Source organism: Notothenia rossii (assembly GCF_949606895.1).
Source record: "Notothenia rossii genome assembly, chromosome: 9".
Lineage (NCBI taxonomy): Eukaryota > Metazoa > Chordata > Actinopteri > Perciformes > Nototheniidae > Notothenia > Notothenia rossii.
The window spans coordinates 11,987,025-12,002,986 of record NC_136907.1 but is presented as its reverse complement, the minus strand read 5'-3'; the positions used below and the strand labels follow the sequence as shown (position 1 = coordinate 12,002,986).

General features: G+C 41.1%; 1 protein-coding gene across 13 annotated transcripts in view; it reads left to right on the top strand.

Annotated features, from left to right (window-relative positions):
- fryb (furry homolog b) overlaps nt 1-15,962 on the top strand; it is a gene marked incomplete at its 3' end in the record, with an annotated part of 62,900 nt that overhangs the window by 9,316 nt on the left and 37,622 nt on the right. For 8 of the 13 annotated variants that reach the window (XM_079648741.1, XM_079648734.1, XM_079648729.1 and 5 more), the window contains exons 2-10: nt 9,938-10,131; nt 10,558-10,611; nt 10,754-10,893; nt 11,151-11,241; nt 12,222-12,301; nt 12,812-12,892; nt 14,439-14,607; nt 14,968-15,060; nt 15,285-15,383. In XM_079648741.1, the coding sequence (XP_079504867.1) occupies nt 10,012-10,131; nt 10,558-10,611; nt 10,754-10,893; nt 11,151-11,241; nt 12,222-12,301; nt 12,812-12,892; nt 14,439-14,607; nt 14,968-15,060; nt 15,285-15,383 (927 nt within the window). In that variant the 5' untranslated portion in view covers nt 9,938-10,011. Of the gene's footprint in view, nt 1-4,194; nt 4,556-7,368; nt 8,358-9,937; nt 10,132-10,557; nt 10,612-10,753; nt 10,894-11,150; nt 11,242-12,221; nt 12,302-12,811; nt 12,893-14,438; nt 14,608-14,967; nt 15,061-15,284; nt 15,384-15,962 lie in introns of those variants that run through there. The other 5 variants (XM_079648740.1, XM_079648733.1, XM_079648739.1 and 2 more) reach the window with 3 other exon arrangements.

Below are 15,962 nucleotides of genomic sequence, written 5' to 3'. Positions count from 1 at the left end.
GCGTCACACTTGAACTACATGCTCACATATATTTACAGAGCTAATGCTATTATCCAGTGTGATGAAAAGGTACAGTTGCAAGTGTCAGACATTTATTTTATTCCTACCAATGTTACCATCGATGAAAGTGAGAGAAAGAGTAGTAAGGAATGACTTAAGAGTTCCACTTTGTCTTTAGAATTAACCTGTAACACTTAAAGGAAAATGTTGGAAAGAAAGAATGAAATGAAAGAAAAAAGGCCGGATGAACTACATTTCAAGATAATGGCCTAAGTGTAGACCCGACAGGTTTTGAGTCATTTCTTATGTGACTATACATTTTTCTGTAGAATTTGCCTGAACTTCAAAAGAATAGAGAAAAGTGGTCGTACAGGAAAAGGAGAAATCTGAAGTCAGGCGTGTGTAACACAATACTACCTGCACAAACATGTCTTTCAAGAATAATGAACTCCTTTTAAAAAAATGAGCTCGTAGTAGACCATAAAGGTAAAGTTGTCGACACGAAAAATGCCATGAAATTGAATATTATGGGAATTCTATGCTGTGATAATGCGCATGACTGAGGCTTTGATGTTGGGGGGACAGGTATGCCTGGCATGAAAACTACTGACACACACACACACACAAACACACACACACACACACACACACACACACACACACACACACATTCTCTCAAAATAGTTATTTATTTGATCAACCCCAGCTGTGTCAAGGAGACACCACTGTGTGAACTGCGACCCTTAAAGTGTGTGTGTGTGTGTGTGTGTGTGTGTGTGTGTGTGTGTGTGTGTGTGTGTGTGTGTGTGTGTGTGTGTGTGTGTGTGTGTGTGTGTGTGTGTGTGTGTGTGTGTGTGTGTGTGTGTGTGTGTGTGTGTGTGTGTGTGTGTGTGTGTGTGTGTGTGTGTGTGTGTGTGTGTGTGTGTGTGTGTGTGTGTGTGTGTGTGTTATAATTAAAGATGTTCTCCTGGAAAGACATCCTTTCTATTGTTCGAAGATAAGCTTCTCTGTTATGAGCAAAGATAATGGAAATGGATTATTTGAATACAATCTACTTTTAATCGCCACATATGACAGGTGGCCAATATAAATTGGACTCTGATCGGGAAAAAACCCGTTATTGGCTATATAGGTACTCCTAATAGCCAGGGTTTAGAGATTCCATAAAAAAGCCAGATATGATGTATTGCCTTTTGTGTGAGTAAACAGCTTTGTCTATTGATCTGTTTAAAAGCCCATCATTTTTGCTTGAATTATTCAATCTGTGTCTTTGACGTGTGCATGTATGGATATACTGTATACATCGTTTGTGTGCGTGTATGTCTGTGTGTGTGCTGTGTGTGTGTGGAGGAGTCACATTCCAACAGCTGGCATGCCCAGGCCCCTGCTCAGAATGTGAGGAATCTAAGGACCTCCATAAGGGGGGGTGTGTGTGTGTGTGTGTGTGTGTGTGTGTGTGTGTGTGTGTGTGTGTGTGTGTGTGTGTGTGTGTGTGTGTGTGTGTGTGTGTGTGTGTGTGTGTGTGTGTGTGTGTGTGTGTGTGTGTGTGTGTGTGTGTGTGTGTGTGTGTGTGTGTGTGTGTGTGTGTGTGTGTGTGTGTGTGTGTGTGTGTGTGTGTGTGTGTGTGTGTGTGTGTGTGTGTGTGTGTGTGTGTGTGTGTGTGTGTGTGTGTCATGTCCATAATATTTGTATGTTAAGCTGAATAAAAGTGTGTTGCTTTATGGCAAACATATCCCCATTCTTATTGAAGGGCATGCATTTGAATAGATGTTCATATCTTGGACATGAGTTGCACAACAAAAAACACTTTGCACTCACACCTCTCTCGGTTCTATTTCTCTCTAAATTGATATTTAATCTAGCAAAAGCTGTTTATCCGGCCTCCTCTGCAGCTTTCACACTTAAACAGAAACTATCTGCGTCATGTTTAGTTTGCCCATAAACCTCCCATAATCCCTCAGCAGGTAGATGTAACTTTGAACCTCATGAGATATGTGAGAAATAGGGTCAACAAACAGTATTCCTTGACATTTTTCACAGTACTTTCTCTTGAGTAAGAAGAGATGAGGTTGCAGGAGTTTGGAATAATAAAGTGCCGACCTCGGTCAAATTTCATTTAGTAACCATGATGGAGTTCAGCTGCTTGGTGTACCAGTAAGTGGGGGGTATACACAGAAAACTTGAAGTTACAGTAAGAGAGCATTTGAAAAATCCGATTTGGTTGACTTTTCTGCGATAGGTGTAGTAAGCAGGAGCTGCCGACAGGAATAGACCCGCTGTGGTTCTCTGCTATAGTTCTCTTCCTTTGAGATTAGACTGTAATTGTCTGTTAATGTGAACCAGGCCATCCTGTGCTTGGTTGCTCTCCTGTGAGCTGCAGCTTTACATGATACTTTATCTTATGCGCTTTCCACTCCCCACCCAACTCTCATTTACTCTCCCCCTGCCTCTGTTCTCCCTCCCTCACCCGTTTTCATGTCCTGTGGCACTTCCGCAGTTCATCGAGGGAATTACATGATGACCCTAATTATCCACTTGCACTTCCACTCTTATTAGTCACCCAACCATAGAATCATTGCCATGATGGCCATCATACCTTTCTTCTGGACAGACGAGCGTAAAGGACAGCCAAGGGAATATATGAGTGTTTGAGGAGAGGGAAACCATTTATTTTTCACGATTGTTTAATAGTCAGACACTAAATGATTTGCCAAGAATTAACCAAACCATACTGGTGTTCACAAAGGAGGAGATAAACATGAGTGGTTAAACACTGACATTTTTTTATATGAAAGAGCTAGATTCTTAAACTCAAATAAATCTCTCAAGCTAGTCAAATATTTTACTTCAGTATTTGACTTTTGGCATCCATTTTATTCCCTAGGGCTAGGCTAATCTGCAAGAGCTACTTCATGCAATCTTAACATAATTCAAAACAATAATTTAATTGCCATTTCATTGCAGAACCACCATATAGTATGTCACTGCTGTCATTTTACCACCTTACACATAGCCATCTATTTCTGCTGTTGGTGTAAAACAATCGATTTGTTGCTGCTCAACTTATAAATCAGATTTTTTTTAATTCCAAATATCAAATATCAATATCAGAATTTTGTAAAAACTTGAATTGGGAGGGAAAACAGCTGCATGTTCAACTTCATGTTATATGCAGTGCCTAACTAAACAAGTTTAAATGGTATAAAGATGAGAATTCCCCTACACTTACTCTTTAGATGAATTGTATGTTGTTAAATATTTTTTCCAAATTACATATCATAGATAGGTTTTTTCTCTAAACCGTTCCGAACGTCAGTCGCCTTCAATTGTCATAAATGATGATTCAACCGATTATGTTAATTGTCTGGCAAACGCCATCGCGTTTAAAGAGAAACAATGCATTTTATGGGTTAGGTTATGTCCAGTGAGCTCAAACCTCATACTTTAATTTCTTGCGTACACAAAATCCACTTACTATGCAGTGGGAACGTGGTACATACAGTATTTCATCATCATTGTATGAATAGTAGTTTTCAACAGAATCTAAGCGTAGTACAAACTTCATACTTTAACCTTGTTAGAACAGAATGTTTGTGTATGTGGACACATCTAAGGCAGTGATACCATTAACCAGTTATCATTCCTGGCTGTTCAATGATGCTGACTGCCTGTCAATGTTTCTCTCTGCTCTGATTGGTCAAGGCTGGCTTGCAGCATGCTCAGTCAAACCTTGTTACGAAACAGAACTGGACAACAGTCATCAGGAAACATTGCAATCTTGCCTTTTTCTCTCTTCCATCTTAATTACTCCAGTATCCCTCCTCCCTCTGTCATTGTCCCTACCTCCTTCCCATCATTCCTCCTTTTTCTGACACCCCCCGTACTATCTATGTTTTTCCATCCTACTTCTCTCTCTCTCTCTCTCTCTCTCTCTCTCTCTCTCTCTCTCTCTCTCTCTCTCTCTCTCTTTCTCTCTCTCGCTCTTTATCTCTCTCTCTCTCTCTCTCTCGCTCTTTATCTCTCTCTCCCCCTCTCTCTCTCTCTTTCGCTCTTTATCTATCTCTCCCCTTCTCTGTCTCTCTCTCTCACGCACACTCTGCCTTTCCTCTAAGAGGATTGGCTGCTTGCGTCTACCAACATCTGTGTATCACTGTCCTGAAAGAGCAAAACAGCAAGGGGATGGGGGGGTGTTAGCCAGCAAGATAGCAACACAGAGCACAGGCGAGGCTGACTGCCGCTCTCTTTTTCACACACGCACTGACACACACAAACAAACACACACACACACACACACACACGCAGCAGCAGACAGCCGCAACATCCGCATCGCTGACTGCCCACCCGCATCCCTCTCTCCTCTCCCAGTGTTTCTCTCTCGGAGCGCAATCCCCTTTCTCTCACTTGCTCTGACCGCAACGCCTCATCCTGCCGTCCTGTCCTCCCTCTGCTGTCTGTCACCGTGGCGACATAGCCTCTGCAGCCATGGCGACCAGCCAGCAGGATTCAGGGTTCTTTGACATCAGCATCAAGTCTCTGCTCAAGTCCTTAGGAGGGAGTGAGTACAGCTAACACATCACAGTTGTTGTTGTTGTTATGCGTGAGGCGGTCTGCTCTCGTAAGAGACTGACGTGTCATCAGTAGTTCCTGCAGTGTACCAGCTACGCTTATTTTGTTGTGTTGGTGTGTGTGTGTTTTACGAGTGGATGAGACTGAAAAACAGGCTGCATACAGAATGATCCACACTGTCAATACTTGGCAATGTTATGTAATGGAATAATGGAAGACAAGCGTTTGAGAGAGAGAGAGAGAGAGAGAGAGAGAGAGAGAGAGAGAGAGACAGAATTGCTCCAGGGTTTATTTGGATGTAAACCTGGCTCATCAGCAGTTTTCTATATGAAAAAGCAATTCACCCAGCAAAAGTCAGCCATTGAGTTACTGTTATTATATTTGCGTCCAGCACTTAATGTTTCCTAACAAATGTACTGATCACGTTTACGTATGTTATCATAATAGCAACCAAAGAATATGTGCTGTTGACAGTCCATGAAACCTAAATATCTTAAGCTTTAATAAGGTGAAGCTCGTGTTCGTCACTGTGAGGAAGTGTTGGATGGAAGTCCTGCAGCATCATCGCAGACTGTCGACTGGACATACTGTACTCTCCCCCACTTTCAGCTCTGGGCTTACAGTAAAGCAGAAAGCACTGCTGTCTTATTTTACCTCTTGGAATCTAATGCAGTCCTCACCTTGCAGCCTGTAGTTTGCCTTTACTGTAACATCAATGTTTTTCTTGCTGACATAGAGGATGCAGAGATCAGCCAGCTCTTGTTGTTCTGATTTTCATATGTTGACTGAACTCTGCTTGTGTTAGCTTTCATTGTGTGCGTGTATACATATATGTGTGGGCACTTCTCTGCTGGTAGTTTAAGAGTTATAAGAACGTTTATACATGTGGGCTGTTGCTAAAAGGTCTTTGTGTTGTGCATGTGTGTCCCTTTCATCAGACACCATAAAAACATTTTGGTTGAATGCAGCGCTGCCGTGTGGAGTTCATATATTAGGTTTCTGCTGAAGGTTACTGTCAGCAGGGGTTTATGTTTGTGTAAAGCTAACAGAGGAATTGCTGGGGTAGTGTTGATGGTTCCCCCCTCAGCAATTGATCTAATGTAATAAAACAACTAAATCAGAGGGACCACGATGAGATGGTGAATGTGTTATCTCATCTAGGCTCCACCTCCTATCAGCCAAAGGAACACATTTAGTTGCGTAGTCTGCTCCAAGGTCATGACGATGAATGCAGTCAGTAAGCTAGAAAGGCAAGCCTGATAATTCCAAGTTAGGTTGTGTTTCAGGCATCATTTATTTATTGAGTGAAACCAATAGATAAATAGCTGACTTCATCAAATTGAACTTGTTCCATTTCAAGCCAGCCGTACTTAAATAATCATATGCTTAAAACAAGCTTGTTCAGATATGACAGTTTCCATAACTACCTGGTATCAATCTTAAATCTACATGTAAACAAAAGGGTCACCCCACTATCAAAATGGAAACACAGTATTGTAACCTGCCAGCTAAGTCTGAGTTTGTTACATCCATGAGTTTAGAAGGCCTATATTTTGAATTGTATTATATTTTTGAGAAACACCTACAGTACACAACACTTGTATTTTTAGATGTGTCAAACTCTTGAATTGAAAATGTGAATATCCCTGTCATTTTAGCTTACAGATTTTTTTTTTTTTTTTTTAAGCTGTCATAATTTACGTACTGAAAGATCAACAATAACTCAATGAAAAAGACAAGAATATAAAATCGCACGCAATGAGAGTTCACCATCTGCCTCCTCTGAAAACATACAGGTTTGTTTCTGCTAGGTCTTGTCGAGGGCAGTCGATGTATGTTTGTGGTAATTGTCTGTGATTTTGTGACTCATTGCAATCCACTCTACTAAGGCACTTCCAACACACTGTACAAGCTGAGCAGGATTGATTTATATGTTTGCAAGCCAGAACAACTTGCAAAGCTTACGGCCCCAAGTTAACAAAAGCTTGTGATTGGTTGCCTGCATGTAATAACGATCCAATCATGATTAATGTTTTCTAAAACTTAAATGTACTTTTATTGTAAGAAAAGCATTAAACTGCCAAATTTAAGAAGCTGAAAGCGGGAAATGTTTTGTTTTATGAAGGACAATTATCATTAAAATGGTTAAAAACTGACAACATTTCAGTCAAATGATGAATCGATTGAATCGCTGTAATTCTCCCGGTCTCCTTTGACTAACTCTGCTTCTTTCTTTTCGGCATCTCAGTCTCTTAAAAAACCTTTTAGGATATAAAATGTAATTAAACCTAGGTAGACTTGTATAGTTTCTGCTGACTCATCTCATAAAATGCAGAGTCAGGGAAATGTGTACGACGTCCTTTGGAAGTGCTCTAGTGTGCTATATATCGACAGCTTTAAAGGACGCTGTGACGTCTTCCAACTCTCATTTCTTCTCCCCACCACCGCGGATAAACCACACATGCATGTACGCTTTCCCACAAACACAGACATTTCCACACACACACATTATCACATCTTAAATGTATCTCACAGAGAAGCCTTACCAGTTTATCTTTGAGTCAACCCCGTATTTTACACTGAATTAGATCAGCGCCATGTGCTTTGTAGTTTAATGACATTACTTAGTTTTCCTGATTGGTCACTGTCTGCCTTGTAAAAAATAACCTACATGTGTATATATAAATGTGTGTTTCTCTGTGAGTGTGTCTGCGTTTGTATGTGCGTGCACTTGTGTATGAGTAGGGGTCAGTGGGAGTGGTGGGTATGTAAGAGAGTGACCTCCAGTGGTCTATATATAGCGCCTCCCTCCTCCCCTCGCCTCTCTCTCGGGGCAGTGTTGAAATTCCAACCCAACTCTTCTGGTCAGATCTCCACAAGGAGCAGACTTTACTTAACTGCTACTGACAACTATAAGACAGCCGGAAAAAGCCACTCTCAAAGAAGCACTTTATTCCAATGCAACTTCCCAATGCGAGGATTCCAAGGTCAGGGGAGCTGTTGTACATTAGAGTGATGGCAAGCTGGAATTGGAGCAGAAGCTAAAGTAGAAATTGATAGTTGGTCTGCAGGCTCATGTAGCTCTGAAGCATGGGGCCCTGCGCAGCCTCGGATCCACCCAGGACTCTGCTGGAGCAGTACGCTGGAACATTTCTCGATCCCTGTTGGTAGAGTTCACTCACGAGTCACCACGGAACTTGTTGGTTGTCTCTCCTGCTATTTTGAGCGGACACCAACTCTCCCTCTGTGATTGCAACACTCGCAGGCTTCAGGACGTCTTCACTCGGGCAGTTTTAACCTGGCTATGGCTCTTCCGGTCTGTGGATTCAGCGTATTTTCATTTGGATTTAATGTGGAATACAGCTGTCATGAGGTTTTTCTTTATGACCCCAGGTGCACATTTTTCGCTTTACCTGGCAATCATTTCCTGAAGGATGGAGCTTCACACTTTTAGCTTTGGTTAAACCTGCCTAGTGCCAGAGCCAGACATTATTCTGATGTCTGTACTTGCATAAGGGAATAGTTGGATAATAAAGAAAAACTCATTCATTGCTGCTAATCTCTTCACAAGGAATTACCTTTTATTTGTCATCATGGGAGCTGTTTTTTAACACCTTGTAGACTTCTCAGCCATCCCTCCTCAACCCTCTCCCAGTATACCAGCCCTCCTCCATCCCACTGTTTGTGTCTATTTCACCCACCACGACCCACTGTGTCCTTGTCTGTCTCCACCATGGAAGTGCCAACTAGATGGAGCAGGGCTAGTGTCATCAGCTTCATCAAGGGCCTAGGTAAGCGTGCAGGGCTCCATGTTCATGTGCACGCATGTTTACCTCATTTCAATGGTCGGCTTTCCCACAAACAAGTTGCAGTCTATGATGTCTGGGGGTCTAGGGGCCTGTCCGGGAATTAGTGTTTACGTCTCACCTTTCAAGTGAGGTCGGGTCAAGTGTTCATGAAAGGTCGGCTAGACCTGACAAAGTTGTTACCTCTCACACATTAGCCCCTTCTGGGAATTGCTCTGGTGAATTATTGCTTTGTTTTTCGCTGTGTGTAAAGAAGTGTTTACACACCTGGTTCTTCTCGGCATGTTCAGAGAACCGAACATGCAGATTTGTTTGAGTCATGTCTCGTGGTTGGCTAAGGTTGCAGACGTTATGTTTGTTTCAGTTTTATCCCGAGTTCTATTGGTTGACTTATGATTCTCTCTTAGTAGTAACAGTTCATAATAGATGCACGATGTTCTTAAACTCGTATCGTGTTTCGAAACAGATGCCATTTCTTACAATGATGAGTTTGTTCTATTTTTAAGGGTTTGTTGATATTCATAGACACGCATGACAGGAAATGCCCTCTCCCTCCTTACATCCGTCTGTCCTCTGTCGTTTGTCTCTCACGTAAACCCCTTGCAGACGCCAACCACTCCCTGTCTATCTTTCTCTGTGTGTTAATCATAACATAACGTAAGATAGAATGGTGCCCAGTCTCCCTAATGATCTAATCAGAAGGGAGGAATATAAACATGGGGTGTGTGTGTGTGTGTGTGTGTGTGTGTGTGTGTGTGTGTGTGTGTGTGTGTGTGTGTGTGTGTGTGTGTGTGTGTGTGTGTGTGTGTGTGTGTGTGTGTGTGTGTGTGTGTGTGTGTGTGTGTGTGTGTGTGTGTGTGTGTGTGTGTGTGTGTGTGTGTGTGTGTGTGTGTGTGTGTGTGTGTGTGTGTGTGTGTGTGTGTGTGTGTGCGTGCCAGCCTGTCTGCCAAGTGTACCCTGTCTAACTTTGACAAACACCCAACATAAATGAGTCATGGCTGAGAAGTTTGAAGTGTACAGAAAGCAATGATGGATGTGTTCTGACGTGGACACATTCTGTTTGTTCATCAAAGATGGAGTTTATTAAGAAAAGCGGCTCGAAAGAGTGCATGAGGGCCTGTGTTTGAGCTGTGCAATGCTGTATGAAGCCTCACTGCTTAATATCTATCATACTTTCTGAGGATATTATCTACAAAATCTTCCTATTTAATAAACATTAATATCTACTTAAAGATCATATATAGGAAATACCTCATAATGCAGAAATTGCCTGACAATTATCCCGTTTTAAAGATTTTTCATTATTAAAACAACTCCTGATATAGTTGTCTGTTTATCTATGGTTACATTGCAAAAGGGAACTGTAAATGGAAGGTTTAGCATACTAAGTGTGCACATTTGTCAAAATATAATCAAACAGAGGCTAACATGCATCTTTCAAATCATGGTAGCTGTTCATGAATATGACCCAAAAAAATAAATAAACCCGATATTACTAATAGGGGTGAAAATATAAGCCTTCCTTGAGTATCTTGGACTAACTGATCTGTCCTGACTCTCCCCAGCCTCCCCAGTGGGACTGAAGCCCCCCATCCCGCCAGTCAGTGGAACCTTAGGCGAGAGGAAGGGTCCTGTCGTCATGGCGCCCGTCAATGTGGACCCTGAGAGTAAGCCGGGCGAATTCGTCCTGAAAAGCTTGTTCGCCAACTTCACCTTGCTCTCCGAACGCAAGATCCGCATCATCATGGCCGAACCCCTGGTGGGTGACTCCGCATCTCACCTTTTTTGAAGAAGTTTCCCCCTTTATGTTTATAGCACTTAGGGTTGAACACCTGATACTGTATGTTTCATAAAAGGAACAGAACAAGATTAGTGCCTGGAGAACCTAGTCTGATGCTAAGTAATGACATTGGTTCTGGGCCTGTTTTAAGCACTCAGCCGATGATTGCATTTACATTTATCTGAAAATGGAACACCAACAAAGCTTCAAGATGTCTTCATTATTAACAGTTGGACTCTGGAGATATATTAAACCAATTCAGACAATGCAGTGACACTTTGGTCTACGTTTGGATTAGTTATTTTCAAGGCATTAAACTTGCTGTTCCCTGTCTCAAAGTTCCATAAAAACAATGTTTCCACCCGTTCTGATCTCTTCTTACATGTATGTTTCCTTATGTCACAGGAGAAGCCACTTAACAAATCTCTGCAGAGAGGAGAGGACACACAGTTTGACCAGGTCCGTGTGTGCCTGACACATTATACCTGTCCTCACCCTTTTTATCCTCTGTCGTCCACATCTGACCCGAACATTGTTTTATTTTGACAATGAGATTATCTTGACTCACCTTCACCTGCTCTTCCTCCTCCGCCCCCTGCAGTTGATCAGCAGTATGAGTTCTCTTGCAGAGTACTGCCTGCCGTCCATCCTGAGGACTCTGTTCGACTGGTACAAGAGGCAGAACGGCCTGGAAGACGAGTCCCACGAATATCGACCCAGGGCCAACACCAAGTCAAAAAAGTGAGCGGACCCAACAGCTCACACACATTCAACTGTAAAACTCTTCTCTGCACCCACATGCGATTCTAGAATAGATCTGGAGGTCTAAACTTTCACATTCACACACAGAAAAAAACAATCAAACACCATGTCAGGTGGACAGGAAATGTCGAATACATTACTGTAAAAATATTGTATGTCCTTGCCAGACTTATTTGACTTTTAGAGGCAACACAACACTAATGTTCTCTGTCTTTGTTTCCCTGTGTCTGTGTCAGTGATGAGCAACAGAAGGACTACTTACTGGAGAGGAGAGACCTGTCGATAGACTTCATCTTTTCTCTTGTACTTATAGAAGTTTTGAAGCAGGTGATTAACTCTGTAATATACTTTGTGTATAAATATATTTCATTTCATTTGTATTTGTTCCGTTCATGGTATGCACAAACTCAATGTATAACAATTATTTAAAAAACATGTCTCCATAAACACACCATACCCGAACAGGAGCAGGCAGAAGACAATATTTCTTCTATTACCTGCCCCTTTCTCCAAAAATAATAATAAATAGAAATAGATTGTCTGTCCTTCATATTTTCTTATTCACAGCCAATCATTGCAGTATCGTAGGAAAAAAAGAGAAACACAAAAACGTACGAAAAATGCTTAGTTCCCACTTGACGGTAGGGCTGTGCAATTAATCTTATTTTAATCGCAATTACGATTTTTGCCTGCCACAATTACGAAAACAACATAATAGGAAAAAACGATTATTTTGCTTTGCTCGGTTATGACAGTGCACTGCAACATATTTGATGTCATTTATTTTGGTCTAATTTTTTTTTATCTATCATATTAATATATGTTTAGTAGCTTGTAGAAGTGCGCTCCAAAATATTTGTTGATCTTGTTTATTGGTATTTATTATTTTGATATTATTTATTTAAATGTATCATTTATTTAATTAATTTTTGTATTCGTTTTTCAGTTGAATTATACGTTCAGGGAAATCAACAGTTAAAAAGATACTGTTCAAATTATTATTTGTATTTATTTTAAAGTTCAATAAATTGATATTTTCAAAGTCAATGAATAATCGTATTTAATAATCGTGATATCAATTATTGACAAAAAATATTCGTGATTATGATTTTTGCCATAATCGCACAGCCCTACTTAACAGTTAAGGGAAAGAAACATACAAAAAAACACACCTATAATGTGTGTGTTTAAACTAATTTGCATATGTGTGATCCAGCAATAATTCTCGTTTAAATTAATTTGTTAAAACACATAAACTTTTTTGGCTTGATTCAGCATACAATGATAACGCTTTTATCTCAATGCAGATCCCCCTTCATCCTCTTTTGGATGGACTCATCCAAGAAGTAATAAACCTGGCCTTCAAGCACTTCAAATACAAAGAAGGGTAAGAATGACCATAGAAGCACAACATATTTACCGAAATGCAATAAAAACACTGTCTTCACTTTCTGACTGGCTGAAACATAAGCATACAATCTTGACATCAAAATGCATTTATGCAAATTCAAAAATATCTATAAACGTTTGTGTGTCGTATCACAGTTATGCACATCGTTATATGCTATGGTAAATGGTAAATGGAGTGTACTTATATAGCGCTTTATCCAGTCTTTAAGACCCCTCAAAGCGCTTTACATACTACATGTCATTCACCCATTCACACCCATTCATACAGAGCAGTGTACCTTACTCTAGGACCTAACATTCACACACATTCACACACCGTTGGCCATGCCATCGGGAGCAACTCAGGGTTAAGTATCTTGCCCAAGGATACATCGACATGTTGACTGCATGGGCTGGGATCGAACCCACAACCTTCTGGTTGAAAGACGACCACACTCCCTCACAGCCACAGTCGCCCATGGTATTAATAGTTGTGTTTACTTCTCAGGTATCTTGGACCTAACACAGCTAACATGCACATAGTGGCTGACCTCTACGCTGAGGTGGTGGGAGTTGTTGCTCAGTCCAGGTACTGTGAAAATCAATGTTTATACTGCTTGTATGTTTGTGTGTGCATACACATGAAATGTTTGTTTATCAACAGGGTGTTATTTGATCTGTTGACATCACATTATTTCACACTGTTTGTTTTAAATGTGTTGAGGTAATCCCCAATCGGCTACAAATCAATTTTTGAAAATCCCTTGATTTTGTTTGCCACTTTTCACAAGGAATGCTTGGCTATCACTTGAAATACATACAACTCAGATTTAAACGTGACTTTATTTCTTTATTTTCACAGTTTAGAATCAAATAATTCACTTTATTTTCAGTGAATGCTGATTTTTTAAATGTAGGTCTTGTCGCAGCTGTGTGCTGGTCAGGGTGTTGCATCAAACACGTATTTACAAAAGCTACCTGTCCTCCCCTTGTTCCCATTTCCAAAGGAAACAGCAATTACTAAGGCAATCCCTCTGTAGTAAGGAAGGAGAAGAAACAAATGCCTGCCCATCCTTGTTTGCCACTAGTGTGTGTGTGTGTGTGTGTGTGTGTGTGTGTGTGTGTGTGTGTGTGTGTGTGTGTGTGTGTGTGTGTGTGTGTGTGTGTGTGTGTGTGTGTGTGTGTGTGTGTGTGTGTGTGTGTGTGTGTGTGTGTGTGTGTGTGTGTGTGTGTGTGTGTGTGTGTGTGTGTGTGTGTGTGTGTGTGTGTGTGTGTGTGTGTGCATGCGTGCGTGCGTGCTGGTAAATATGTGTGTGATGGCAACTGAGGATAATGACACTCCAGATGATGGTCCTCTGTCTACGTAATGTTATGTGATGAGAGATGAGCCCTGTTCCCATTCTGCAGGAGGTTATTACCGTGATGGAGGAGGTTCACAGGGCGGCCTAGTCACTGCTGTCACACACACACGCCCACACACACATTGGCTGAGCTATCACATAATTGAACCCAGTCATCGATCAAATAATGGATCAAAGTCCATACTTTTAGATCTGGTTCAGCAGACCTTCTTCTGTGTGGATGATGGGTTTTCCACCTGATTAAAGTTTTTCAGTGTATTACATTTTCCAGTACACATAGGCAATAAACAACCTCGACACATACTGTACTTCTTGGTATTATGTGTGTGTGTTTTTCCAGCTTGGTTTACGGATCAAAGGGTTTATGTGTATGTTATTTAAATAGTCAGCACTAAACAGAAGGCTGGTGATGACTGTTCCACTTACTTAAGCACACGCTTGAAGTGCACACACACACACGCACACACACATTCCCTCCACATCACCCCTACAGATGCCATTCTAATAATAGGCCTGCAGAGCACTGTTGGTAAAAAATCTATTTGGATAGTGGTTACATATGCAAGCACACACACACCCATGTTCACATGCAGGAAACAGGTGCGCAGGAGTAAGAGTTTAGTTAAATATTAGCAAATAAACATTCATGAGAACATTTTGACTATAATCCCCCTAACCATACCACCTCTAAGCTGAGACCCGGGTATGACAACATTTATTAGATCTTTACTAGAATAGAGCCAATCTCACATCTGCTCGCCATTACCCGGACAGGTTCCCGGCAGTGAAGAAGAAGTTCATCTCGGAGCTGAAGGAGCTGAGGCCAAAGGAGCAGAGCCCCTACGTCATCCAGTCCACCATCAGCCTCATCATGGGACTCAAGTTCTTCCGCATCAAAATGTACCCAGTGGAAGACTTTGAAGCCTCCTTCCAGTTCATGCAGGTAGAGCATACATCAGTGTGGCCCCTAACTGTTATTTACATACCAACACATTGTCAAGAGGCTTTGGTGTAGAAGTGTTTTCAGGACAGACATGCTCTTTCTTCACATACATTCATGTCTGGAAGCAGTTGAGTATCATGAATCTATCCTATTGAGTACTGAGAAGTTCCACTGGAGTAATAAGAGTGTCTTAATGTCCTACAAGTGTCTTATTGTCCCTTTGATGGTTGTTGCAGTGGTGAGAATGTTTCTCTTTTCCTTAACCCATAATAAGCGATTGAACTGCTGACCTTAGTCCATAGGATGTACACATATTGTTTTTCTCACTGTGTCTGACTCTTGTTCTATTTATGTCTTCAGGAGTGTGCGCAGTATTTCTTGGAAGTGAAGGATAAAGACATTAAACACTCATTAGCTGGACTCTTTGTGGAGATACTTGTACCTGTTGCAGCTGTAAGTGCATTTTAATCTCACTGCTAAGAACACCACTCAGTGCGCTTTAAAATAATAAGTCTGTGTATCCTTCTGCTTTATAATGTGTATATTTTGAGAATGATCTTAATATGGTGACTATATAGTGTCTTGTCTGTCGACCTGCATGCAAGTAAAGTAGAATAAAGAAACGGCGGTCTGGTAAAAAATACTTTCATAAACTCATTTTTGTTGTTCTCCCCCAGACTGTGAAGAACGAGGTGAACGTTCCGTGTCTACGTAACTTCGTCGAAAGTTTATACGATACCACACTGGATCTTTCCTCTAGGAAAAAACACTCTCTGGTAACCTTCTCCTCACCTGTACTCTTCATCACTTCTCGTCTCTTTTCATATCCTCTCTGTTAACACTAATTGGTGAAAGCACTTACTGTACCTCTCCAACATGTGGGTGTTTATCTCTCCATGGGCCGGAGACACGAGTGCAGTGTGCAGTGAAACAGGCTAGTTTTTGTAGCAGTGCCAGAGGGACAATGTTAGCCCGCAGAAGGAAATCAGGGGCAGGAAAATCAGCAAACTAGAAGCAGTACATTTCCCTTATTAAGATAGTGGTCTCACCTAAACAAGCATGCTATAAAACATGACATTCGTGTCAGGACCGGGATCACAATTCGCTTTGTCATAGCCTGAATGTTTTAACCATGAATGTTAAGGAAATTATGAATCAGTTAACTATCTCTTACCAAAATGTAACCTGATTATTTCCTGGTTATTGTTTTTTAGTCTGTAGTTTAGTTCCTCAAGTCTTGTTGTTGTGAAACGAGTGATTCATATTTAAACCCTAAAATGTTCACGATGTAAATTCAAACATTTTAAAAGAGGTATTTAGAAGATTCTTGCGATAATTCGATTTAAAAAATAGCG